We start from the raw sequence: 27,560 nt of genomic DNA on the forward strand, positions 1-27,560 counted from the left end.
AGTAGGTGGAGTCTGATGAGTCCAATTTTTTTTTGTTCTTGTTCTACCATCCGTATGCTATTCTTGTGAATGTTTCTTCTGCACCTTTAAAGGGCCAGTGTGTAAGATTTAGGTGAAAGATCTATTTTCAGAAATGGAATATAAAATAATCCCAGCGATGTTTGTGTCATCACGTGTAATGACCTAAATTGTACGAATTGAAGTTTTCTTTAACTTGAGCCCTTTATATTTAAAAACATATTTTCAATACAATACAATTTACATCGGGAGCAGGTCCTCTCTACTATCCTACCCCCTAACCTCTACCAGGTCGAGGTTAAGGTTAAGTTAGAGTCTACCTTAACCTAAATCTAACCCTGAACTTAACACAGCTATTGTTCCCAATTGAACAAACAGACGTCCCCAGATTAACTGGTCTTTCATGTGGAAGTGTTTTCTTAACAGACAGACACGCCCACACAGGTTTTGTCAGTATGGTCACAAGTCTAATTCGCCTGCTGACTACCTGACTACTGTGTACCAATGAGGTGGAGTGATCCGCGCTAGCACTAAAGGTAAGCCAAGTGAAGGTTAGAGGAATAAGTATTTACTTTTTTAAATGATCGTGTCCCGTGCTATGAAAGGGAAAGTATGCCTGGTGTCAATAACAAAGTTGTTCTTTTAAAACTTGGATTACTCATTTGATCGTCTCTGAAGATACAGTATTAATGGACACCTACCTGACTACATATGCTTTCTTTTACAATGCGAAATAGTCATTGGGAATTTTACAGGATGTTAGTTTGAATTCTTGCTGCTCGTCTGTCAGATGTCTAATGCTCTCTGTGATCACGTGACCATTTCTCCATGATGTGGATAGTAAAAGTGTTCCCTACTACCCTATGAAGAACTGGAAGAGAATACAGTAGGAATAATATCATGAGACGTTTACGAGTCGTGTGTATCAGTAACTAGAATTACTGCTTTATCTGTGACCATATAAAATGGCGTACTGTTTATCACACACACACACACACACACACACACACACACACACACACACACACACACACACACACACACACACACACACACACACACACACACACACACTCTTCTAAGTTTCGTTTCTCCCTGCAGCGGCTCTGAGCTCTCGTCATGGCCGCGCTGGAGCAGTGTGACTTGTCTCTCATGAGTCTGGAGGATGAGCTGACCTGCAGCATCTGTCTCAGCCCCTTTGAATGTCCGGTGACCATCCCCTGCGGACACAACTTCTGCCAGGGCTGCCTGCTCACCACCTGGACGGAGCCCTACAGATGTCCCCAGTGTCGGACCCTCTTCCACACCAAACCCGAGCTGAAGAAAAACACGGTCCTCAGCACCGTGGTGGAGACCTTAAACCTGAGGATGGTCAGGAGCGAGGTGAGCATGTTAGCAGAGGAGGAAGAGACCAAGGAAGAGACCAAGGAAGAGACCAAGGAAGAGGCTGTCATACGCTGTGACACCTGTATGGAAGCAGAGGCGGCCAACACCTGCCTCACCTGCATGGCCTCTTTCTGCGAGGAGCACCTGCGTCCTCACCGGGAGAACCCGGTGTTCCGTCTCCACCAGCTGATTGAGCCAGTCAGGGACCTGTTGGAGCACTTGTGCCCGGACCACCACAAGCTGATGGATCTCTTCTGCAGCCAGCATGTCCGCCCCATCTGCAGCCTCTGTCTCCAGCAAAACCACAAAGGCTGCCTCTTCACTTCTCATGAGGAGCAGAGGAAGCTCAAAGAGGTCTGCGTGTGTCTCACTTTCCCCTTGGGGACCACCTTACCCAACCTAATCAAATTTATCTGTATAGCCCATATTCACAAATCAACATTTTAACAAAGTGAGGCTTCCTCTGCCCTTAACACTTATTAAATAATTCTCATTTATCTGTTATCCAGCAACACAAGTACTCTGATTTGATTTGATAAAGTTAAGCTTGTTTAGTTACAACATTGAAGGAAATCAGTTCAACTTGTTTTCCAGAGGAACTCAAAATTTCTCATATCAAATATTAACATTCTAGTCCTTTTTAAGAAAAAAACCCACATTCTGAAAGGGATACTCTGTTAACACTATAAAGTTTGTGCTTAACCCAATAATCCGTCAGTGGAAAGTGACACTTTGTGCACTGTGTTTGTGTGTCAAATCAATATATAATGTTTCTCTGTTTGTAGTCGGACCTGAAGGACAAGTTGGAGTTTCTTAATACAAAGATTGTGCATAATGAGACCATTATGTATAAAATGAGGGACATGGAGGGAATGTTGAAGGTATGTTTGTTTTGAAATTTACTTGCCCCCTATTTTAAAAACAGTTGCATGTTGTAGGAATTTAGTGTCCTTATTGTCCAAAAGGGTACATAGTTACATTATGTCTTTGTTTCTAATGCAAATGCTGTCAGATCTTTTTGATCGTTAAACAAATTATGTATGTTTATGTTGCCTTCAAAACTCACTCCAGTATGTTTTTAAATATAGACTATATTTCATCTTGCTAAAATTCTTTGTTGATGAAACACATCTTTTCAGCAAGTTTTTGCAAGTTAAATATAGTAAGTTTGTTATACTTTAAATTTCTTAAATGTTATATTTCCCAAAATAAGCATCTGTAAACAATATTCAGAATTTATCATAAACAGAGGTCATTCAATGCACTTTAAAGAAATAAAAGTACAGATCAGAAGCTTAAAAACACATTCAAAGTTGTAAAACATAAAAACATTGCAACAAAAGAACAAATGATAAAACATATAATGTATAATTTAAGTACGTAATTGGGTGAGTTAGTGAAGGCACTGGAAAATAGAGCTGTGTTTGAGTACCTTTTTAAAGCAGGTTATGCTTGGGGCAGATTTGATATCAATTGGGAGCTGTTCCAGCAGGGGGCAGCACATTCCTAATGCAATATTACCCCATTTTGTTTCAACTCTAGCTGACTAGCTCCTGCTGGTCTGAGAGACCTTTTTAGGTTTATAAACATCTAATATTTTAGGAACGGCGGTTGGGCCCTGAGCATTTAATGTCTTTTGGTAAATGAGTAAGACTTGTAGATTCAGTCCTGTAGCTAACTGGAGGCCAGTGAACACACCTGGAAATTTGAGTAATATGTTCTCTTTTATTTTATTTAGAACTCTAGAAAACAACATTCTAAATCAGTTGCAGCTGTCTATTGGTCTTTTTGGGGAGGCCAGTGAGAAGAGCATTGTAATGTTAAGTCTGGAGCATAAAATGCATGAATAAGTTTCCAAATGTCTCTTTTAGACACAAAAGCTCTCACTTTAGCTATGGTTTGAAATGTCAAAAAATGTAATTAAAATCTCTATTCATAATAACACAGAGATTGTTAGCATGGGTTGAAGTCTTAAATGCTCCAGAGTAGGTAGGCACCAAGTTCCAACCTTCTGTCCTTGGTCCCAAATGGAAGTTTGCTGTCCTGGCTCCTAAATGGTGGAATGAGCTCCCCATGGACATCCGGACATCAGAAAGTTTACACATCTTCCGCCGCAAACTAAAAACACACCTCTTCCAACTATACCTTGAATACAATTTTTCAACTAACAATTTAGTAGCACTTAAATGACACTTACTTATAGAACTTTGTAGTTTGGCTGTTTTGAAGAAATAGTACTTTCTTGATTCTTGTTGTTCTGGGTTTGTACCCTCATGGTTGAATGCACTTATTGTAAGTCGCTTTGGATAAAAGCATCAGCTAAATGAAATGTAATGTAAAAGTATTTTTAGTACTAAAAATAGTAAGTATTGGAGTATTACAGTTTCAGTGAATGTGGTATTAACAAAAACCATGTGTCTTCAAGTAGTTATAGATTTGACTAATAACCACTTTCTAAATAACCTTGCCTGTGATTGCGATGTTTGAAATAGGCCTGTAAATACTACAACTGTAAGTGCAGAAGCGTCCTGGTTTCTTTTCAGGAGTTATTGCAATAATATACATACTATAAACATGAGCTTGATGACTCTTCACACATACTGCGCCTTACTTGAGAGATACCATTATTAGTAATTCAACTCGGTATCTCACATGCTTAAAGTAACAGAATATGGAATATGCATTCCCCTTATTTTGTCTGACTGCTGTTTTGCCCTGTTTCCTTACTGATCTGTTCATGAATACTATCTTGGTCCCCTCAAGGTCTCAGCCGCCAACAAGAAGAAAGCGTTGGTAGTCGAGTATCAAGAGATGCACGACTTGTTGACTCAAGAGGAGAGCATTGCTCTGAATGCAGTGGATCGAGAGGTGGAGACTGGTGAAACCAAATTGAAGCTTATCATGAAGAAGTTCGCTGAGAACATCGACCACATGAGTGGGTCTAAAGAATATATCAACAATCTGCTTAGTCAGTCGCAAACACTGGCCTTCTTGCAGGTTAGACGATCCACACTGTAACAATCAGCTTATGTTTTAAGTCTTGTTGCTAAAACAATTCAGGAGCTATTGTGACACTATTTATCAAGGCCTGGTTAAGTGAGAAGATGTTGTTGTCAGGGGTCTTTAAACCCAGCTAACTGTAAAGTATTAAACAGAAACTCAAATGTATGCCAACACCAAATTTATTTAGAACCCTCCCCCAAACTTAGGGTCACAGAAAATAAATAAATGTCCACTTAAATATCAATAAGGTAAATCTAAAGGGGAAAAATGTCTTTAGGCAGCTCGCTCAGTCTATGGAAAATGTCCACAAAAAGAGAAAAAATCATTAAAGGTCCACCCTTCATAATGCAAAAATATAACTCAGGAAACGGAATGCATTGCAAAAACAAAAAGCCCAAAAAAGGATAGAACTCGCCAGGATGGCAGAGAAACAATGAATAGGAGTCCAACAAAGAGTTGGGGGAGCCTTCTGCTTAGTGGTTATGGTCCTTCACTCGCACTGTATTCTAAAATACTTAGAAACTTCCTCTCACACCGAACAAGGACAGTGAAAGCCAACATGATACCCACACATTGCTATGAGTGACTCAAGTTACTCAGGGCTCCTGACTGTTTAAAAGAAAGAATCATCGTATAGGACATCATATGAAATCGTAACAAATCGAGATCTTGTGAATCTGAATCAAATCAATTTGTGAAATCAGTGGCGATACCCAGCCGTAATCAGCACCTACTTATACATGACAGGAGTCCCAGCACAGATGAGGTATAAATCTGATGTCAGAGGGTCCCTGCATGTGGACACAGTGGAGGACCTGATTAGAATAAGTTGCTCTGAGGAGTTTGATGCCAAGGAGGCTGTACAGACGAGGTTCAGTCAGGGCAAAAGAGCTAGAATGCCCAAATACAAGGGTTGGCCGTCAGAGGTGCCAGGCCCCGGTGGTCCTCAGAAGGATGTGCTCTAAAGGGAGGGGAAGGAGGGGCATAAGCTGCTTTCAGAAATGCACTGGGCTCTGCAGTTCCTCTGTACTTTCTCCGGAGGCATGTGATTTCTGCAGCAGACTAAATACATGAAATCCTGCCTAGGCCTACTGCCCCACCCCTCACCTTAATGCTCTGTAGATTTTTGTGAATGCGTATGAATGCAGAATCTACTGCATTCTTTGTGTAAAAGGCAAACTCCGTAGAAAAAGCAGACCCCGTTGTGCAGACATTATCCGGAGTTCATGTCAAACATCTGAAGAAACTCTTGTCAGTTTCATATATTGTTGTGTGTATGAATTCCAACCCAGGCCTGGGTCATTTTCCACATTATATAATAATATAGCTTAATCTTGACCCTTTTGGAGAAAAGCGAGGGTCCATCAAAGAAAACCACATTGTGTTCCTCTCCTCACAGGTGTCATGTAACCTGCCTGCAGCTGCTAACTTTGACCCTTACACCCCTCGAATCAGCCTGGACTCCAAGAAGGTGATAGCCAGCGAGGCCTTTGCTGTGACCTTAAAGGAGCACCTGACTGAGCTGTTTAAACAGCCTGTTGAGTCCAGACTGCAGCTGATTAAACCAGGTGAATATGCATTTAACAGTTGGAAGATGCATTAAGAAAGTATACTGAAATCAGTTGTGTACAATTTGGTTGCAGAAATTAACACTGACATTGCTTTAATCAAAACAATTGTAGTTTATTTTGTAGTAAATATTGTAGATATTTATTATATAAAAAGTTCAGAAATGTGTCCACTTAAATTTGAATTTACTCAACAACTGCTCATCCAATCAATGTCAAAGTTGTTGGGTGTGTTACTGAGTATGTGCAGTGACAATTGTGAAGTTTATTTTTATTATTAGATGAGCAGATTAACTCTTTTTTTATCTACAAAAGCACACTAGTTCCTTAAATTGGACAAATTGTGTGGGGGTTGGATATGAGGGTAGCTGTTTGAAGTCATGTGGATAAAAATAAAGTCAAAGACAATCATAACTAGGGCTATGTTGTAGCACTGACGGGCCCGAGCACAGGCATTTTCAAGCCTGTTGCGGTCAGTGGAGAGAGCGATCATTGAACAAGCACACGTCTCCACGTTGCATGCGTTTTGCGTACTGCGGCAAGGATAAATGCTTCACTTCCTGCGTCCGTCACGCGATGTCGATCCTTTCCTGCTAATTGCTCATTACGGTCCACGCTATCAATTGCAGATCACACTGTGAAAATTTGATGTAAATCGAATGATATTTGTAAAACAAAGCTTACTTCCTGTTGCCAGTAGGTGGCGCAATCACTATTATTATGTACAGACTAATATATCTGTTCACGTAGGGGCTCTGATGTAGCGTGAGCAATTTTGTGTCAATTGGACAATGTTACAACAACTTAATTTTCACACTGATCAGTAGGTGGCGCTATGACCCTGAACTAATATTAATATATGGATGTGTTCAGGTCAGGATTGTGATCATAGGTCAGTAGTTCGGAGCCGGTTGGATAATGCAGAGTGGATTTACAAAGTACTTCCTGTTTCATGGCGAATCAGTAAGTGGCGCTATGACTGAGGAAATATTGACACATAGAGCTGTTCAGGCTTGGACTCTGATCATGTGACAGAAGTTTGGTAGTGATAGGACTATGCACACTGGAGTTATGACAACATCGTGTCCTTTGGCGAAGGATGATCCTTCGCCGCACCGCAATGTTGCCACGGTTTGAGGAAATGTCACAATTCTGACCATGATCCAATGACTTGACTGAGCTCATTTGAGCTGTATATTGTAAAGCAGCCAGGAGCAGTGCATCAAAGTATAAAACATGTCACTTCCTGTAGCCAGCAGGTGGCGCTGTGTTTTTAAGCCATGATTTCTGTGTAGATGTCATCAGGCTGGGATTCTTGTCTTACATGTCTAGTTTGCACTCGATTGGACAAAATATGTCCGAGATACAGAACCTCATGTTTTGATGGCGTGTCATCAAAATGCTGCGCCACGCCACGGTCACACCGTGTGATGAAATCAAATATACCAAGGTAGTTTATATCTCCATCTAGTTGAGATGACACTCATCTCAATTTGAAGTTGATCTGATGAAAGCCCTGGGACAAGTACTTCAAAGTAAAAATGTGGAATATGGCCAAAATGGCCACTAAAACCAAAATGGTGGGCTTCCTGTTTGGTCTAGCATAACTATCCAAGAGACTTATTTGTTTGTTATGAAAAGACACATGTCCCCATCGATTTTTGTACATCGGCCAATCGTGGTGCCGGGGCTGCCCTTTAGGGGGCGCTAGTCAGTTATTTTGCCACGCCCATTCCATAAAACCATATGAATATTTTCAGGGGGTGTTGATACACAAATGTAGTTTGAGGGAGGTTGAACCTCCAACACCGAAGTTATAGCAATTTCGTGTGTCACGGCGAGTTGATGAACTTTGACGCCACGCCACTATTATGGCGTTTGATGAAAAGTCACAGTAATCTTATGCCTTCATTATCAAGGTCTTGAGACCCATTTGCCACAGTTTGATATGGTTGCAGTAAGTGGATGAGGAGGAATACATCCAAGTGGAAGACATGCAAAAAACAAGACATTTGCTGTTGCCACCAGGGGGCGCTGTGATTTTAAGTCACGATTTCTGTGTCGATGTCATCAGGCCGGGACTCTTGTCTTACGTGTCTAGTTTGGACTCGATTGGACCATGTATGTCCGAGATACAGAACCTTGTGTTTTGATGGCGTGTAATCAAATTTTGACGCTACGCCACGGTCACACCATGTGACGAAAAATCGATCTTTGAGGTAGTTTTCATCTCCGTCTTGTTGTGATGACACTCATCTCAATTTGAAGTTGATCAGATAAAAGCCCTGGGACAAGTACATCAAAGTAAAAATGTGGAATATGGCCAAAATGGCCACTAAATCCAAAATGGCGGGCTTCCTGTTGCGTTTTTCATAATGCTCCTTGAGACTTTTTTGTATGACTGGTCACGATACACCTGTGTTCCGATTTTGGTGAAGATCGGTCGAGGGGAACCCTAGGGGCTGCGTTCCAGGTGGCGCTGTTGAGCCATTTTGCCACGCCCATTTCCAAATACTCCAGAATACGTACATTTTCACCACTTTCTAATTTACTGCAAAGTTTAGAATATTTTTGAGCATGTTGAAGCCCTCAAAAAGCCCCTTCTTTTATCGGAAAAATAAGAAGAAGAAGAATCCTTTCAATTTCAATAGGGCCTCCCACCGTCGGTGCTCGGGCCCGAATGAACACATGAACACATTTCCGGCACATATTTTATGATGCGTGTCAAGAGTTTTATAACACAAGACAACTGACGGTTCAAGAACAAAATGCACTTTCATCTAGCTCTTTCTCTTCCTATTTCAGAGCCTCTAGGACATCCGGGATATCCCAAGTGCCCAAGTCCAGATCCAGGTCCACAGCCTAAAGCAGGCCCAAAGAAGAAGCCTTCAAGTAAGAAAAAGTTCTTTTGACTCATAAACTGAGAAACTAGATTATTAGGTACACCTACTTAATTTACATCTAATTCACACAAAGAAAAGAAATATCATGTCCTTGAAGGTTGTAATGCTTTTTTGAAGTCAACTTTTTTTTCTACTTCGGAACAAACCAAAAAACCTCAATCCACTGAAGACCTGGTGGGATATAATCCTTTCGCCGAGTTTGGTGGGAGAGCCCCAGGTTGTCCTCCTGTTTTTCAACCCAATCAGAAAACAGGTAGACACCATCTACACTGAATACAAACACATCACAATACACATCAACAGTAGCATCTGGAGATGGCATTTGTATTTTCTTTCTTTTGTTTTTTTCCTAAAATATTCTCCACCGACTTCCGTTGCATTCCCATGTCCTTTGGACCCATGATGGAAGTTGATGAAGGATCAAAATTGAAGCGGTAGAACCGGATACAGTTTATTATCCTTGTGAAAAATACGCCGTTACCCACGCCTTGACTGCCAAGAATTCCGTCATGAGATTTGAGTATGATACTAGTATGTAATATAGCCTTGAGCCTGTAGCTTCAGAGACTTAACTCACTTCCAATCTGCATACCCTCATATTTTTGTGCCTTCAAGCTGATGCGAGAGGGCTGTGACAGTTAGTGGTGGAGCTAAGTTGGGAAAGTTTGTGCAAACTAGGCCCATTAGAACCACCAACTTCAAAATTTGGGAGATATATTAACTTGGGGAAGATTTGATTTTGGTGGTCAAGGTCAATCACATTCATGAAAGTAGTCTAGGCTATATCTATCTGCTCGTTACATACTAACAGGCCTGAAAATGCATATGGTAAATGGTCTGTATTTATGTCCTTTTCTGGTCTGATGGTCATAGTTTTCAAACATCTCAGTTTCTGCTGCGTCAAAGAGTAAAATGCAGCATGAAGTTTCAAACTTCTCGTTTAGCGACTCTAAAATTCTGCAGTAATGTTTGGGTAGCCAGATGTATCCGTAGAAAAGTTGATGCATTTTCAAATGGAAATGTTGTATTTTTGATTGTAACTTTGTAACTGCAAGGTGATTATTCTAAAGCGAATACATTTTTGTCTTCCTCTAATGCCAGAAACTTCAGACATTCCCATAAACCTTGCATGTGCAGAAAAAGGAAGTGAACTTCTGAGGAAATGTAAGTTTACTGAATTATAGTAAGTATGTTTTCTGTCATATGACAGCAGCAACCTTATTTGTTGGTTGAATGTTCTTTCTTTGTTTCTTTTTAGATGCTTCAGTACTCACACTGGACGCAAGACTGTCCACAAGCATCAACTGACTGAGGAGTTTACTAGGCCTCTGTGACAGGATGAGCAAGCAAGCTACCCCAACTGCTCTCAAACGTTTGTCGTCTGCTCCCAAGTACTCGCCTCCAGGGTTTTCGAGGCGGGCGCCACTGGGAAGTCCAACTGAGCTGCAACAACTTTATCGGCATTGGCTTGGCTTACAGCAGCATTGACGTAAAGGTCCCTGATCGCCCTGGGCATAGCGCCCAGTCCTGTGGTGTGTCAGAGATAAGTTTAACGTCAAGCTGTCCGGCTTGGCATAACAGCCATGAAACCGTACTGTGCGATCTCAATCCAGCGCGTGGGAGTGTGCTGTTAGATTGTGAGGGGAGCAAGGCTACATTCTTCAGCGCGAACCTTAGGGCATATCCCTTCCACACGTTTGACACCTTTGCTGAAAGTGTATCAGCTTTCTGGATGTTCTCAGTTTCATCCATTACTTTGTGCAAGCTGTAGGGATGTAGATGTATTCATAATTACACACACACAATCAGCCCCTTGATGTCATTACTGAAATTAATATCACAATAGTTACGTTAAACAGTTTGTCTATAAATGTATGTTAAGAAAATTGATAATTAACAAATGTAAGAGGCGACATGCTTCAATAGCCTCCAAACTTAAAAGTAGAACCATTGAGAAATGTTGTTCTTTCATAAGTGATTGTGAGGTTCAGGATGGTCTAGCCTCACTCCTTTCCACTCTCTACACACTGTGGTTAGCTCTGCATTCAACATGAAATACAGGAATATGTGGTTGTGGTAACTCTCCAGTAGTTTACAGAACTTGGAGTGTCACAGCAGTGATGAATGTGTTGGAGTCAATAGCATACTGTAAGCGGGTGATAGCTGTTACCATACCCTACACCAGCTGAAGTTGTGGTTCCTAAGCTGCTTGAAGCGTCTGTCTTTTTCGGTTTAAGAAACATCAGATTGGATCAGTGCTTGCATGTCCTGCGTCAAGGTGACTAATGCATAAGTGTTTTCTTACAACTTTAACCGGGCAGCTTCCTGTGCACTTTGCTAACACAGCGTGCTTGTTGCTATCAAGCAACCTGAAGACTAATTGTACACTGTAAATTGGTGATGAATAAAGTGAATTCATCACACCTTCAATTAATGTTGTGAAATTAAGTCTGCAGGTGAAAAGTTGATAGTTTTGGTTCAGGGCAGTCCAAGTTATAGGTCTGGTCATGCAGCAAGATTTTGTGACACTGACTTTTTTCCCTATCAGTCGATATTGAGTCATTTCTAGCGACCGTAAGGATTCAGTTTGTGAAAATGGCATCTGTGTGGACTGCAAAATAGGAAAAGATAAAGACTACAACTTGTCAGTACAAATTCTTACAAATGTGTACAGAACTTGGAGTGTCACTCATGTATTCCATTTATTCAACTGAAAGCAGAACATCATGTGTGTTCAACTCTATTTTTGAAGCATGTCTTCTATATAGGTCTGCCATGCGACTGGATAGAAAAAGCTGTTTCTGTGATGCGATCCGATGTACCCAAGCCATCTACAGACAGCATATTGAAGTGGTTGATTTTCATATATATTTTTTTTTTCATCGTAGCCGTTAAGTTAAAGTTAAGATGTGTTGTGGATATATTGTATCCCCTGGCTCTATCTGCCCACGTCTTCAACTCTCTGACTTGTTTGGTTGATGAGACCAGAAGTCACATAGACTCTGGTTTTTACATTCTGACAGCTCTCCTATGGTTTTCAATTGTTTTAATGTCAGGTTCCCTTCATTGGTGGAGTTTGATTTAGGTAATAATGAGAGAGAGAGAGAGAGAGAGAGGAGGGGATAATCAGCAATGGTCCTTGTTTAGATTTAAACTTTGGATGTGGTTTACTCCATGGAAATTAAATGCTATACTGTTTTGTGGTAAGCACGTCAGAATGCTCTCTTGGCTTTTCGTTATGTGGCAGGGAGGTGGTAAGACATTCAGTTTCATATGGGTGAATAATGTTTTGGGTTGATTTAAAGGCTTCATCCATACTACTATGTTGTTGTTTGAAAACACCTCCACTCTGTTAAGGAGACATCTGGCTTCCACACTGCTCTAGTGTTTAAGCAGCCAAAACAGAAGTTTGGAAACGCTGCTGGCCTGTTTTAGTCTGAAAACTCCAGGATGGCGTTTTAAGTCTGGATGGGTAAAAATGGAGAATCTCTTAACTGCTTGCTGATCGGGGCTGTCGGTCAAGGTCTAGCCTTCACTGGTGTGTCCGGCTCCTATAACACTGGTGACATTTAGTGGCTTGTTGCCTGTTGTGGCACAAAGTGGTTGTGGCCATTGTGCCTACGGATCACTTGAAATCAAAGCTTGTTCATCCTGTTGTTCTAAATGCTGTGAAACCAAAATTAGCATCAGCAGTAGACATCATCACATCATTACTGCCTTTATAGGCAGTGAGGTTGGAACATGGTTCAGGCTAAGTACTAACTTCTCTGCACTAAATAGGTGCTGAAGACTTCTGTCTGATTGAACTGATAAGTGAGCCCAAGAGTTCGAATATGATGGCCACTGTTGTGAATCAATCAGTTACCTTGGTCAATTGAAAAGATCTGTGAGCATTGTGCCAGTGCACTTCGGGCTGGACCTTTATTTGTTGGGTCACCTGCCATTAAGGCTCCATGCCTCACTGCACTGTTTGCTGTGGCATGTCTTCACAATGTTACAGATGGCTTTGACAACCTATGGAAAGCTTTACCACACAGCTTTACTCAACTCTCATGTTGTGGTGACGCGGACCAAGCTAGAATAATATGCATTGCATAGGTCAATAGGGGATCAGGGAATCGAGGGCTTATGTTTGTTTTGTTGCAACATATTGTCCAGTGTACTGGACTTAACTTTAGACAGCACACAGTTTGAGTGGACAGTGAATCGACCTGTCTGTAATCCTTGTATGTTTAATTTCCCTGTACCAAGCTGTCTGTAGGCTTGGGTAAAATGTGTTAAGTCAGGTTCATGAACTACAGTCATATCTGTGGTGATTTGATTAAGTCGACCCAACAGGAGTTAGAGTAAATATAGTTGTGTATATGACAGTCTTAAAATGCAAAAAAGGAATTGTATCACATTTACTTTCATTAACATTTTTGTTACAAATTAATAAATGTTCTTTTCTCTCTAACATGGTCTTTTCTCTGTAATAAAGTGATTTAAGAAACAGACCTACATTTTAGGAAATATGTTTTGCTCCTTTCTTATCTACAGATGACATCATCAATATTCAGTGAAGAAATATACCATTCACAGAAATGATCAGTTGAAGCAGTGTCGACAAAGTATATCTGTAATCGGAAACCTGGTACTATGTGGCTACCTACTGTAATTTAAATAAAACCATCTAGAACTGGAGCAGTGTCCTTTCTAAACCTGTCTGTTTGTAATCGTCTGTTTGTGGCCTGTGGTGATGCTGGCAGCAGTTTTCTTTCTGAAACTGTAGAAGTGAGCCTGGGAAAGTGGTGAGCTACGGCACGCAAAGAAGACCAGCTGCAGGACTCTGAAGCTGCTGCACAGCCTGTTGTTCCAAAGTTCAGTGGAATTCAACTCGGCACACAAAACCCCAAATTGGAGAATCAGTTGTAGCTGTGTTTGAGACTGAGCCATCACTGCTACAGAGCGCTGGTTGTCCGTTTATTCAAAGTGTTGCTGTACGACACTGCACTTCCTCGAAACCGTTAACAATACCATGCCAAGTGTGAAGACAATAAGTTTAACAGTTGTCCAGATGGGCAAGCCACATTCAGAGATTTCTGGAGTGAATGACAGATACAACGTGCAGCCCCTCCACGGTCTCCAAAGCCCCTCCTCCCTTTCCACTCCTTACACTGCAGAGCATGCAGGTAACCACAACAACAAAAACAACAGCATGGAGAAACTCCACCTGGCTCTTATTGGTGGTTTAAGAAATAGCAACCTGGATTCTTCCAAATTGCATTTCTAGCAGTAAAGTGGAGTCTGATAGTCCATTTTTTGTTCTTGTTCCTACCATCATTATGCTATTCTTGTGAATGTTTCTTCCTGCTGCCTAAGGCCAGTGTGTGCTAGATTGCAGGTGAAAGATGTATTTTCAAGAAATGGAATATAAAATAATCAGCGATGTTTGTGTCATCACACGTGTAATGACCTAAATTTGTATGCAATTGAAGTTTTCTTTAGCAGGCCCTTTATATTTAAAAACATATTTTCAATACAATACAATTTACATGAGGAGCAGGTCTCTCTACTATCCTGCCCCAGCGGGCCTCTACCAGGTCGAGGTTAAGGTTGATTAGTCTACACTTAACCTAAATCTAACCCTAGGGCTAACACAGCTATTGTTCCCAATTGAACAAACAGGCGTCCCCAACTGGTCTTTCATGTGGAAGTGTTTTCTTAACAGACAGACAAGCCCACACAGGTTTGTCAGTATGGTCACAAGTCTAATTCGCCTGCTGACTACTGACTACTGTGTACCAATGAAGTTGGAAGTGATCCTTTAGCACTAAAGGTAAGCCAAGTGAGTTAGAGGAATAAGTATTTTTTTGATGATCGTGTCCGTGCTATGAAAGGAAAGTATGCCTGAGTGTCAATAACAAGTTTGTTCTTTTAAAACTTGGATTACTCATTTGATCGTCTCTGATACAGTTATTAATAGACACCTACCTGACTACATATGCTTTCTTTTACAATGCGAAATAGTCATTGGGAATTTTACAGGATGTTAGTTTGAATTCTTGCTGCTCGTCTATCAGATGTCCTGGCCCTTTTTCTCTGTGATCACAGTGACCATTTCTCATGATGTGGATAGTAAAAGTGTTCCCTACTACCTATGAAGAACTGGAAGAGAGTAGTAGGAATAATATCATGAGACGTTCTGATCGTGTGTATCAGTAACTAGAATTACTGCTTTATCTGTGACCATATAAAATGGCGTGCTGTTTATCACACACACACACACACACACACACACACACACACACACACACACACACACACACACACACACACACACACACACACACACACACACACACACACACACACACTCTTCTAAGTTTCGTTTTTCTCCTACATGCTCCCAGGCTTCTCGTCATGGCGCTGGGTGTGACTTGTCTCTCATGAGTCTGGAGGATGAGCTGACCTGCAGCATCTGTCTCAGCCCAGATGTCCGAGTGACCATCCCCTACGGACACAACTTCTACCAGGAGCTGCCTGCTCACCACCTGGGCTGGAGCCCTAGATGTCCCAGTGTAGGACCTCTTCCACCGACCCCGAGCTGAAGAAAAACACGGTCCTCAGCACCGTGGTGGGGACAAGCCTGAGGATGGTCAGGGAAGGGTGAGCATGTTAGCAGAGGAGGAAGGGCCAAGGGAAGAGACCAAGGAAGAGACCAAGGAAGACTAAGGAAGAGAGGCTGTCATACGCTGTGACACACTGTGACTTAGAGGCGGCCAACACCTGCCTCACCTGCATGGCCTCTTTCTCGCGAAGGAGCACCTGCGTCCTCACCGGAGAACCCGGTGTTCCGTCTCCACCAGCTGATTGAGCCAGTCAGGGACCTGTTGGAGCACTTGTGCCGGACCACCACAAGCTGATGGATCTCTTCTGCAGCCAGCATGTCCGCCCCATCTGCAGCCTCTGTCTCCAGCAAAACCACAAAGGCTGCCTCTTCACTTCTCATGAGAGCAGAGGCTCAAGAGTCCTGCGTGGTGACTCACTTTCCCTTGGGGACCACCTTACCAACCTAATCAAATTATCTGTATAGCCCATATTCACAAATCAACATTTTAACAAAGAGTGAGGCTTCCTCTGCCCTTTTAACACTTATTAAATAATTCTCATTTATCTGTTATCCAACCTTTAAGTACTCTGATTTGATTTGATAAAGTTAAACATTTAGTTGCAACATTGGGGAAATCAGTTCCAACTTGTTTCCAGAGAACTCCAAAATTCTCATATCAAATATTAACATTCTAGTCCTTTTTAAGAAAAAACCACATTCTGAAAGGGGATACTCCGTTAACACTATAAAGTTTGTACTTAACCCAATAATCGATCAGTAGTGACACTTTGTGAACTGTGTTTGTGTGTCCAAATCAATATATATAATGTTTCTCTGTTTGTGGTTGGACCTGAAGAGGACAAGTTACAGGTTTCTTAATATTAAGATTGTGCATAATGAGACCATTATGCACAAACAGAGGATGGAGGAATGTTAGAAGTATATTGGCTGAAATTTCTATTTTAAAAACCTGATTATATTGTAGAATTTAATGTTATTATTGTCAAAATTTATGAATTTACATTATGTCTTTGTTTAATGCAAATGCTGTGTGAGTCTTTTTGATCGATTAACAAATTATATATGTTTATATTTGCCTTCAAAACTCACTCCAAGTATGTTTTACAACCTTGTGTATTTGTTCCTGGTTGAATTGACCCAGAGTGTGTGTGTGTGTGTGTGTGTGTGCGTGCGTGCGTGATGCGTTCGTGTGATCATGCAAGCCCTGGCCGGTCAAGTTAGGGTGACAAAGGTTGTCATTATCCCAATTCTCCTGGAATGAGTGAGACCAGCGGATTGTCACTGTTCGATTGTCATGGGAGGGGTCATTTAGACCCCAGAGGGCGCTGGTGCTCTGTGAGGTCATTTAGACCCCACCTGATTCCAATTGAAATCAGGGGGTACATTAGACCCCACCTGCAAGTCTCAGTTTGCCCTCTCTCCGGACCATGGCACGATCTTGGCGTCAGGGCGTTTCACCAGAATGAGTTCTCCAACAGCTATTCTCCCAGCAACACATCATAGACCCCGAAGAGAGGCCAGCGAAAGAGAGCCAGACGAGCGGACGGACAAGGAGATGGAGAAGCAGACAGAAAAGCAGACCGAGAAAGGCAGAGAGGACGGAGACGGAGACAGGAAGCGGAACAACGCGATAGCGAAAACTGAAAACCGTGGCGGCGATAAAGGCGGCAGCGGTGGCCGAGCCTAAGGCCCAGTGTGTGATGCTTCTGCAGGTCGTCATCCTTTGAAGAAAGAAGAAAGAAGAGGACAAGACCACGCGACACACCACCCCACCGGACTCGTGGAAAGAGAGACCTTCCCCTCAAGCTTGAGGGAAATAACATAGTCCTCGGGCGTATGGCCGAGGAAGGAGGCCACTGCTCCTCCTCCTCCTCCTCCTCCTCTTCCTCCTCCTCCTGCCTCAGCTCAAGCGGGGGTCCTCCAGGCCCCACGATCCTGTGACGTCCGCACCGGTGACACAACCCGACATTCCTGTTCATCACACCCGGCGGTAGAGAACCCATCATCTGGAGATAGCGAATCGGGAGGGTCGTCTAATACGGTGTGTGAATGGAAAGGGATGGAGCCGGACCGACCTGCGCGCATCTCACCGCGGGCTGCTGATCTTGGCAGGCGTGTGGGAGTCCCGGGCGAGGCGCCACGCCAGCCTGTGTGGGGCACGCCGAGAGCGGCGGCGATATTTCGTCCCGATGCCCCTAAAACTCTTCCACCGGTACACCAGACTGCTGCGCAATGACCCTTGAGGCAGAGAGGCGCTGCCCGAGGCAGGCACGGACAAATTGGCGGCGTCTGCAGAGGTCTGGGGGCCTTGAAATATGTAGCTTACTTACCTCTACAACCGGGGCCAGTGACCGTGGGCGAGCAACTGTGGTTCCGTTCAGAGGTTAGTCTTTTTTTTTATATTATTATTTTGTTATGTTATGTTAGTTATGTTATGTTATGTTATGTGTTATGTAGATAGCGGCTGCTGAGTCACCGTCCTCATCTCATCCTCTCATCTCCTCTCCTCCTGTTTTCTCCTAGGCGGTGTCCATTCCGTCAGTTTGCAGCAAGCCGTGAAATCGGGATCAAGTGGTAGGTGGCCTGCGATGCGAAATCAAGCTACGCTTGGAAAGTACAGGAAGTGTACACGGAAAGCGGCGGCGGGCGCTTGGAAGCGGAACCAGGGATTGCGGTAGTGCTCGATGTAATGGAGGGACTGCAGTCGCTAGCATGCGTCGACAATTACTTCACCCTACGAACTCGTGCGGCAGCTCTGGAGAGGAAGCTCACCCGTGGTCACACTGTTCGGAAGAGCAAGCCAGGCTCCCGACCGGGGCTGCTCGCGGTCAAGGAAGAGGGTGTTCTCATCCAAGTTGCATTCACGCCCACTGCCACTCACCCTTGTCCCTACATCCCAAAGAAAAAGCAAGACATGGTGCTCCTGAGCACCACGGCACCCTGAGGCGACATCAGCGACCACGGACCGGAAGCCGGTCATTGTCCTGGACTACAACCGCAGCAAAGGTGGCGTGAGGCAGCCTGGACAAGGTGATCAGAGCGTACAGCTGCAGGAGGACCCTTGCGCTGGCTGGTTGTCTTTCACAACATTCTCGGCGTCTCTGCCTACAACGCCGTGATATGGAGAATCAGCCCAGACTGGATGCCGGGCAGCGGAACAGCAGAGGGTGTTCCTAGAGCAGCTGCAGGAAGGCTCTCGGCTCAGTTCATCGCATGTAAGGGCGCATCGCACGGGCCTCCCCCATATACGGGCCAACGTCCACCGCGGTTGTGAAGGCTAAAAGCCGCCGCACTTACACATACGCCTGAAACTGTTGACTACGGCGCTCAAACCAGTGTCAGCCTCCTCCATAGTATGTAGCAGCCCCTTCGGGCAGTAAGAGAAGAGATGTCAGATATGCCCCCAGGAAAAAGGACTGTAAACTGCACCATGTAACAAATACATCTGCAAGGGCTGCTCACGATGTCTATTATTCGTGTGCGTCCTAATATGGGAGTGGAGCTATGTGGGGGCCAACAGCCGGGAAGCAGGGACAACACAAGGGTTATCTCAACAGACTATATATTTCATCTTGCTAAAATTCTTTGATGAAACACATCTTTTCTTAAGTTTTGCAAATTAAATATAATAAGTTTGTTATACTTTAAATTTCTTAAATGTTATATTTCCCAAAATAAGCATCTGTAATATGTTAAATTTATCATAAACAGAGGTCATTCAATGCCTTTAAGAAATAAAAGTACAGATCAGAAGCTTAAAAACACATTCAAAGTTGTAAAACATAAAAAACATTTGCAACAAAAGAACAAATGAAATAAAACATATAATGTATAATTTAAGTACGTAATTGGGTGAGTTAAGTGAAGGCACAAATAGAGCTGTGTTTGATGCCTTTTAAAGCAGGTTATGCTTGGGGCAGATTTGATATCAATTGGGAGCTGTTCCAGCAGGGGCAGCACATTCTAATGCATGTACCCCATTTGTTTCAACTCTGGCTGACTAGCTCCTGCAATCACAGAGACCTTTTTAGGTTTATAAACATCGAATATTTTAGGAGCAGCGGTTGGGCCCTGAGCATTTAAAGGGGACATATCTTGAAAATTCCACTTTGTTAGTGCTTCTACGTTAATGTAGGTATCTGGCATGTCACCAACCCCAAAACTCAGGAAAAAAACTTTTCATGTACGTTGTCAGTTCCTCCTAAGTCAAACGTCATGCTTGAGTGACTGGAGTGACTTCCTGTGTGCTGTGCGTCACAATCCACTGGAAATCTCCTACATGGCCTTAGCCCACCCCCACACCTCATCCCCCACTCTGCGTTCGCGGGTTTCACACCGGACGCGAAGGCTCTCTCGAGCAAGCTGGCCGTTCTCCATGCCTTGGCCGCCTGGCTGTTACACTGTGAGACCGAGCATTTCTCCGCGCTGGTCAGCCCCATAGACTGTATATATAAGGTCAGTCCGCGATTCTGCTCTCCGCTTGTTGTTGTACCCGTTGAATGTCGGGGTTCGGGGGTAAATGATGGTCTTCATAGCCCCCCCCTCTCTTTCTCTCTCTGTCTGTCTGCTTGTGTGCTTGTAGTGGATGGGCAGAGGGGGACATTGAATGTGATTGGGAAAATTTAAACTCCAGGACAGCAGAAGGGAATACAAAGTATGGGATGCATGTTTAGCTAATTTATATCATATAAAATGTGCAATTTATATCGTTTTAAAATCATGGGGGAGAGGGGAGGGGGGCTAATATAGCATTTAAAGGAACAGGCCTCAAAACGGTCATCTGTGGAGAGGCTGTTTAGACAGGATAAAAAGGGTGCTGTTTTATATGATCCTTGTGGTATTTTGACCAAAGTATGTTACAGACATTTCATTAAGACCCCAAGGAACCATATCAACTTGTGGTAAAATGGGCATACAATGTCCCCTTTAATGTCTTTTGGTAAATAAGTAAGACTTGTAGACACAGTCCTGTAGCTAACTGGAGGCCAGTGAACACACCTGGAAATTTGAGGAATATGTTCTCTTATTTTATTTAGAACTCTAGCAAACAACATTCTAAATCAGTTGCAGCTGTCTATTGGTACTTTTTGGGAGGCCAGTGAAAGAGCAGTGGCAATGTTAAGTCTGGAGCATAAAATGCATGAATAGAGTTTCAAATGTCTCTTTTAGACACAAAGCTCTCACTTTAGCTATGGTTTGAAATGTCAAAAATGTAATTAAAATCTCTATTCATAATAGCCTGAGATTGTTAGCATGGGTTGAGTCTTAAATGCTCCAGAGTAGGTAGGCACCAAGTTCAACCTTCTGTCCTTGGTCCCAAATGGAAGTTTACTGTCCTGGCTCTAAATGGTGGAATGAGCTCCCCATGGACATCCGGACATCAGAAAGTTTACATCTTCCGCCGCAAACTGAAAACACACCTCTTCAGACTATACATGAGCCCCAATTTTCAAACTAACAATTTAGTAGCACTTAAATGACACTTACTTATAGCACTTTGTAGTTTGGCTTTTTTGAAAGAATAGTACTTTCTTGATTCTTGTTCTGGGTTTGTACCCTCTTGGTTGGTCTACTTGTGTGGTAGCTTTGGATAGCGTCAGCTAAATGAAATGTAATGTAAAAGTATTTAACAGTATTAAAAATAGTAAGTATTGGGTATTACGTTTCAGTGAATTTGGATTACAGTTTCAGTGAATGTGGTATTAACAAGGCCATGTGTCTTCAAGTAGTTACTGAATTTGGCTAATAACCACTTTATAAATAACCTTGCCTGTGATTACCGATGTTGAAATAGGCCTGTAAATACTACAACTGTAAGTGCAGAAGCGTCCTAGTTTCTTTTCAGGAGTTATTGCAATAATATACATACTATAAACATGAGCTTGATAGGCTCTTCACATCTCGCCTTACTTGGGAGATACCATTATTAGTAAATTCAACTCGGTATCTCACATGTTTAAGTAACAGAATATGGAATATGCGTTCCCCTTATTTTTGTCTGACTGCTGTTTTGCCATACATATGATCTGTTCATGAATACTATCTTGGTCCCCTCTAGGTCCCAGCCGCCCAACAGAAGAAAGCGTTGGTAGTCGAAGCATCAGAGATGCACGACTTGTTGACTCAAAGAGGAAACATTGCTCTGAATACAGTGAGATGGTGGAGACTGGGTGAAACCAAATTGAAGCTTCTCATGAAGAAGTTCGCTGAGAACATCGACCACATGGTGGTCTAAAGAATATATCCAACAATCTGCTTAGTCAATGCCAAACACTGGCCTTCTTGCAGGTTAGGCTTGATCCACACTGTAAGCAATCAGCTTAAGTTTTAAAGTCTTGTTGCTAAAACAATTCAGCAGCTATTGTGACACTATTTATCAAGGCCTGGTTAAGTGAGAAAATGTTGTGTTCAGGGGTCTTTAAACTGAGCTAACTGTAAAGTATTAAACAGAAACTCAAATGTATGCCAACACCAAATTTAATTAGAACCCACTCCCCAAACTTAGGGTCTGAAAATAAATAAATGTCACTTAAATATCAATGAGTAAATCAAAGGGGAAAAAAATGTCTTTAGGCAGCTCGCTCAGTCTTTGGAAAATGTCACAAAAAAGAAAAAATCATTAAGAGTCCTCCTTCATAATGCAAAAATATAACTCAGGAAAGCGGAATGCATTACTACCGCAAAAACAAAAAAGCCCAAAGGATAGAACTTCGCAGGATGGCAGAGAAACAATGAATAGGAGTCCAACAAAGTTGGGGAAAGCCTTCTGCTTAGTGGTTATGGTCCTTCCTCGCACTGTATTCTGCAAATACTTAGAAACTTCCTCTCACACCAACAAGGACAGTGAAAATAACATGATAGCCACACATTGCTATGGTGACTCAGAGTTACTCAGGGCTCTGACTGTTTAAAAGAAAGAATCATCGTATAGGACATCATATGAAATACCCGGAGTGAGGGCGAGAATTTGTGTGCTCCCAGACTCCTCAGACAGGGTGTGGGTTTACACACACACTAATACCATTATCACAATTTCTGTGACAATGTATCATCAACAAAATGTGTTATCATGAGAGGCCTACCTTAATGAGTGAATCAAATCAGAAATCGTAACAAATCAAGATCTTGAATCTAGATAAAATCAATTTGGCCAAATCAGTGGCGATACCCAGCCGTAATCAGCACCTACTTATACATGACAGGAGTCCCAGCACAGATAGAGTAGAAATCTGATGTCAGAGGGTCCCTGCATGTGGACTTTTGTGGAGACCTGATTAGAAGAAGTCGCTCTGAGAGTTTGATGCCAAAGGAGGTATAAGATGAGAGTTCAGTCAGGGCAAAAGAGCTAGAATGCCCCCGTCTCTACAAGGGTTGTGATCAGAGTGCCTTACCAGGCCCCAGTGGTCCTCACGAGAAGGATGTGCTGCAAAGGGAGGAGGGGCATAGCTGCTTTCCAGAAATGCACTGGGCTCTGGTTCTCTGTACTCTCCGGAGGCATGTGATTTCTGCAGCAGACTAAATGCAAATCCTGCCTGAGCCTACTGCCCCACCCCTCTCACCTTAATGCTCTGTAGATTTGTAGAATCACATTATGAATGCAGAGATCTACTGCATTCTTAATAAAGAGCAAACTCATTGAAAAGCAGGCCCAGTTATGCAGACATTATCCAGGAGTTCATGTCAAACATCTGAAGAAACTCTTGTCAGTTTCATATATTATTGTTGTGTGTATGAATTCCAGCAGGCCTGGGTCATTTTCCCTGATATATATGTATAGCTTAATCTTGACCCTTTTTGGAAAAGCTAGAGGTCCATCAAAGAAAACCACATTGTGTTCTCTCTCCTCACAGGTGTCATGTAACCTGCCTGCAGCTGCATAACTCCTGACCCCTTACACCTCGAATCCACCTGGACTCCAAGAAGGTGATAGCCAGCGAGGCCTTTGCTGTGACAGCAAAGGGCACTGACTGAGCTGTTTAAACAGCCTGTTGAGTCCAGACTGCAGCTATTAAAACCAGGTGAATATGCATTTAACAGTTGGAAGATGCATGAAGAAAGTATACTGAAATCAGTTGTGTACAACTGTGAATTTTGGTTGCGAATTTAACACTGACATTGCTATCAAAACAATTGTAGTTTATTTTGCCATTAAATATTGTAGATATTTATTATATAAAAGTTCAGAAATGTGTCCACTTTTAAATTTGAATTTGTGCTGTAACAACTGCTCATCAATCAATGTCAAAGTTATTGGGTGTGTTACCTGAGGTTGGGTGTTATGTGCAGTGACAATTGTGAAGTTTATTTTTATTATTAGATGAGCAGTTAACTCATATCTACAAAAGCACACTGGTTCACTTTAAAGACCAGGAACCAAATTGTGGGGAGGTTTAGTATCAGGTAGCTGTTTGAAGTACGTGGAGACAAATAAAATAAAGACAATGTTAATGAAAATGATCCACATGTTCTCAGGAATTTCATGCTTGCTTCTGCCTCAGGGTTTTCATCTCTTCCGCCGACTTCAAGGAACCTGGCATGTTCATCTTTCCGGCACATATTTTATGATGCGTGTCAAAGAGTTTTATAACACAAGACAACTGGCGGTTCCAGGAGTAAATAAGGTTGGGTGTGTTATGTGCAGTGACAATTGTGAAGTTTATTTTTATTATTAGATGAGCAGATTAACTCTTTTTATCTACAAAAGCACACTAGTTCCTTAAATTGGACAAATTGTGTGGGGGTTGGATATCAGGGTAGCTGTTTGAAGTCACGTGGAGACAAATAAAGTAAAAGACAATCGTAATGAAAATGATCTCACATGTTCTCAGGTACAACAGCAGCTTCTGCCTCAGGGTTTTCATCTCTTCCCTTGGAAACTTCCAAGGAACCTGGCATGTTCATCTTTCCGGCACATATTTTATGATGCGTGTCAAGAGTTTTATAACACAAGACAACTGACGGTTCAAGAACAAAATGCACTTTCATCTAGCTCTTTCTCTTCCTATTTCAGAGCCTCTAGGACATACGGGATATCCCAAGTGCCCAAGTCCAGATCCAGGTCCACAGCCTAAAGCAGGCCCAAAGAAGAAGCCTTCAAGTAAGAAAAAGTTCTTTTGACTCATAAACTCAAAATTGAAGCGGTAGAACCGGATACAGTTTATTATCCTTGTGAAAAACACTTGCTTGCGTTACCCACACAGCAACCCGACTGCCAAGAATTCCGTCTGAGATTTGAGTATGTGATACTAGTATGCTAATATAGCCTTGAGCCTGTAGCTTCAGAGACTTAACTCACTTCAATCTGCATACCCTCATATTTTTGTGCCTTCACGCTGATGCGAGCTGTGACAGTTAGTGGTGGAGCTAAGTTGGGAAAGTTTGTGCAAACTAGGCCCATTTAGAACCACCAACTTCAAAATTTGGGAGATATATTCGCTTGGAAAGATTTCGATTTTGGTGGTCAAAGGTCAGTCATTCATGAAAGTAGTCTAAGGCTATATCTATACTGCTACGTTCCATACTAACAGGCCTGAAAACGCATATGGTAAATGGTCTGTATTTATATCGTGCTTTTCTGGTCCTTATGACCACTTGAAGGGCTTTTCAGTACAGTTTTACATTCATACAGTGCATCTATGTGCAGCACTTTCACTATGAGGCCATTTGGGGTTGAGTATCTTGCCCAAAAGACATGGACGAAAATACCCAATCAGCATGCGGTTGTGAGTTTTCCGTCATAGTTTCCAAACATCTCAGTTTCTGCTCGTCAAGAGTAAAATGCAGCCGCAGAGTTTTCAAACTTCTCCGTTTTAGCGACTCTAAAATTCTGCAGTAATTTGGACGCCAGATGTATCTGTAGAAAAGTTGATGCATTTTCAAATGGAAATGTTGTATTTTTGATTGTAACTTTGTAACTGCAAGGTGATTATTCTAAAACGAATACATTTTTGTCTTCCTCTAATGTAGAAACTTCAGACATTCCCGCAAACCTTGCATGTGCAGAAAAAAGAAGTGAACTTCTGAAATGTAAGTTTATCAATGTAGTAAGTATGTTTCTGTCATATGACAGCAGCAACCTTATTTGTTGGTTGAATGTTCTTTCTTTTGTTTCTTTTTAGATGCTTCAGTACTCACACTGGACCGCAAGACTGCCCACAAACGCATCACGCTGACTGAGGAGTTTACTAAGGCCTCTGTGACAGATGAGCAAGCAAACTACCCCAACTGCTCTCAACGTTTCGTCGTCTGCTCCCAAGTACTCGCCTCCAAGGGTTTCTCGAGCGGGCGCCACTACTGGGAAGTCCGACTGGGCTGCAACAACTTTATCGGCATTGGCTTGGCTTACAGCAGCATTGACCGTAAAGGTCCCACCAGTCGCCTGGGCCGCAACGCCCAGTCCTGGTGTGTCGAATGGTTTAACGTCAAGCTGTCCGCTTGGCATAACAGCCATGAAACCGTGCTGTGCGATCCCAATCCAAAGCGCGTAGGTGTGCTGTTAGATTGTGAGGGGGGCAAGGCTACATTCTTCAACGTGGCAGATAGGGCATATCCCTTCCACACGTTTGACTTACCTTTGCTGAAGCAGTGTATCCAGCTTTCTGGATGTTCTCCAGTGGTTCATCCATTACTTTGTGCAAGCTGTAGGGATGTGGAGTATATTGTCATAATTACACACACACACAATCAGCCCCTTGATGTCATTACTGAAATTAATATCACAATAGTTACGTTAAACAGTTTGTCTATAAATGTATGTTAAAGAAAATTGATAATTAACAAATGTAAGAGGCCGACATGCTTCAATAGCCTCCAAACTTAAAAGTAGAACCATTGAGAAATGTTATTCTTTAGAAGTCATTAGCTGTTACCATACCCTACACCAGCTGAAGTTGTGGTTCTAAACTAGCAGAGCGTCTGTCTTTTTCGGTTTAAGAAACATCAGATTGGATCAGTATAACTTGCATGTCCTGCGTCCAAGGTGACTAATGCACTTAAGTGTTTCTTACAACTTTAACAGAACACACACAACTTCCTGTGCACTTGCTGTACAGCGTGCTTGTGCCTGTGTTAACCCTGAAGACTAATTATTACACACTGTAGAGTGGTGATGAATAAAGAAGTGAATTCATCACACATGTCAGTCCAGTGTTGTGAAATTAAGTCTGCAGGTGAAAGGATTGATAGTTTTGGACTGAGGCAGTCTAAGTTTCATATTGTTAGTGAATAATTTTTGGGTTGATTTAAAACTACATCCATATACTACTATGTTGTTGTTGGAAAACACCTCCCTCTGTTAAGAGACATCGGCTTCCACTGCTCTAGTGTTAAGCAGCCAAAACAGAAGTTTGGAAGCTGCTGGCCTGTTTAGTCTGAAAACTCAAGGATGGCGTTTTAGTCTGGATGGGGTAGAAATGGAGAATCTGTAACTGCTTGCTGATCAGGGCTGTCAGTCAAGATGTAGCCTTCACTGATGTCGCTCCTATAACACTGAGTGACATTTAGTGACGACACTATTTGTGGCACCAAGTGGTTAGCCATTGTGCCTACGGATCACTTGAGAATCAAAGCTTGTTCGTCTGTTGATGCTAGATGCTGTAGAAACCAAAGAATTGGCATCAACAGTGAGCACTAATCTACATACACATCATTACTGCATACACTGAGCATTGAGGTTGGAACATAGTTTCAGGCTAAAGTACTAACTATCTGCTACACTAAATAGGTGCTGAAGACTGCATTATCTGATTGAACTGATAAGTGAGCCAAGGTTTCAGATATGATGGCGCAATTTGTGAATCAGTCAGTTCACTGTTGGTCAATTGAAAGATCTGAGGCATTGTGCCAGTGCACTTCAGGTATGGACAGCTATTTATTAGGTCACCTGCGACATTAAAGGCTCCATGCCTCACTGCACTGTTGCTGTGGCATGTCTTCCACAATGGTACAGATGGCAAACAGCCTGTGAGCACACAGCTTTGCTCAGCTCCTCATATTGTGTTGACACTTGATAAGCTAAAATAATATGTATTGCATGGGTGTCGGGGATCAGGAGAGAATCGAGGGGCTTAT

At 42.5% G+C, this 27,560-nt stretch overlaps 2 protein-coding genes across 8 annotated transcripts in view; both read left to right on the plus strand.

Annotated features, from left to right (window-relative positions):
* The window catches only part of LOC118120028 (E3 ubiquitin/ISG15 ligase TRIM25), a 37,907-nt gene extending 24,533 nt beyond the window's left edge, over positions 1–13,374 (plus strand). Inside the window, exon 8 of the transcript XR_007034819.1 lies at positions 13,165–13,374. The gene's annotated coding sequence lies outside the window, so the exon portion shown is untranslated. The remainder of the gene's footprint in view (positions 1–13,164) is intronic.
* On the plus strand, positions 418–26,321 carry LOC118120048 (E3 ubiquitin/ISG15 ligase TRIM25). Of its 7 annotated transcripts, none has more exons than XM_047342966.1 (9): positions 418–554; positions 1,120–1,758; positions 2,190–2,285; positions 4,168–4,401; positions 5,807–5,975; positions 8,781–8,867; positions 9,018–9,131; positions 25,458–25,517; positions 25,610–26,321. In XM_047342966.1, exons 2-9 carry the CDS (start codon positions 1,138–1,140, stop codon positions 26,248–26,250), a joined length of 2,022 nt encoding a protein of 673 aa, XP_047198922.1. In that variant the 5' UTR covers positions 418–554; positions 1,120–1,137; the 3' UTR covers positions 26,251–26,321. The 7 variants fall into 7 exon arrangements, with proteins under 7 accessions (XP_047198922.1, XP_047198932.1, XP_047198937.1 ...); XM_047342976.1 differs by having other exon boundaries at positions 9,048–9,131; XM_047342981.1 differs by lacking the exons at positions 8,781–8,867; positions 9,018–9,131 and adding exons at positions 24,320–24,382; positions 24,502–24,588.
* The last annotated feature ends 1,239 nt before the right edge of the window (positions 26,322–27,560 follow it).

The sequence above is a fragment of the Hippoglossus stenolepis genome, chromosome 2 (assembly GCF_022539355.2).
Source record: "Hippoglossus stenolepis isolate QCI-W04-F060 chromosome 2, HSTE1.2, whole genome shotgun sequence".
In the NCBI taxonomy this organism is placed as follows: domain Eukaryota; kingdom Metazoa; phylum Chordata; class Actinopteri; order Pleuronectiformes; family Pleuronectidae; genus Hippoglossus; species Hippoglossus stenolepis.

Coding starts and splice junctions, on each gene's coding strand:
- LOC118120048 (XM_047342966.1), top strand. CDS start 1,138: ATGGCCGCGCTGGAGCAGTGTGACTTGTCTCTCATGAGTCTGGAGGAT. Junction 4,402..5,806: donor AAACACTGGCCTTCTTGCAG/GTTAGACGATCC, acceptor CTCTCCTCACAG/GTGTCATGTAACCTGCCTGC. Junction 5,976..8,780: donor ACTGCAGCTGATTAAACCAG/GTGAATATGCAT, acceptor TTCCTATTTCAG/AGCCTCTAGGACATCCGGGA.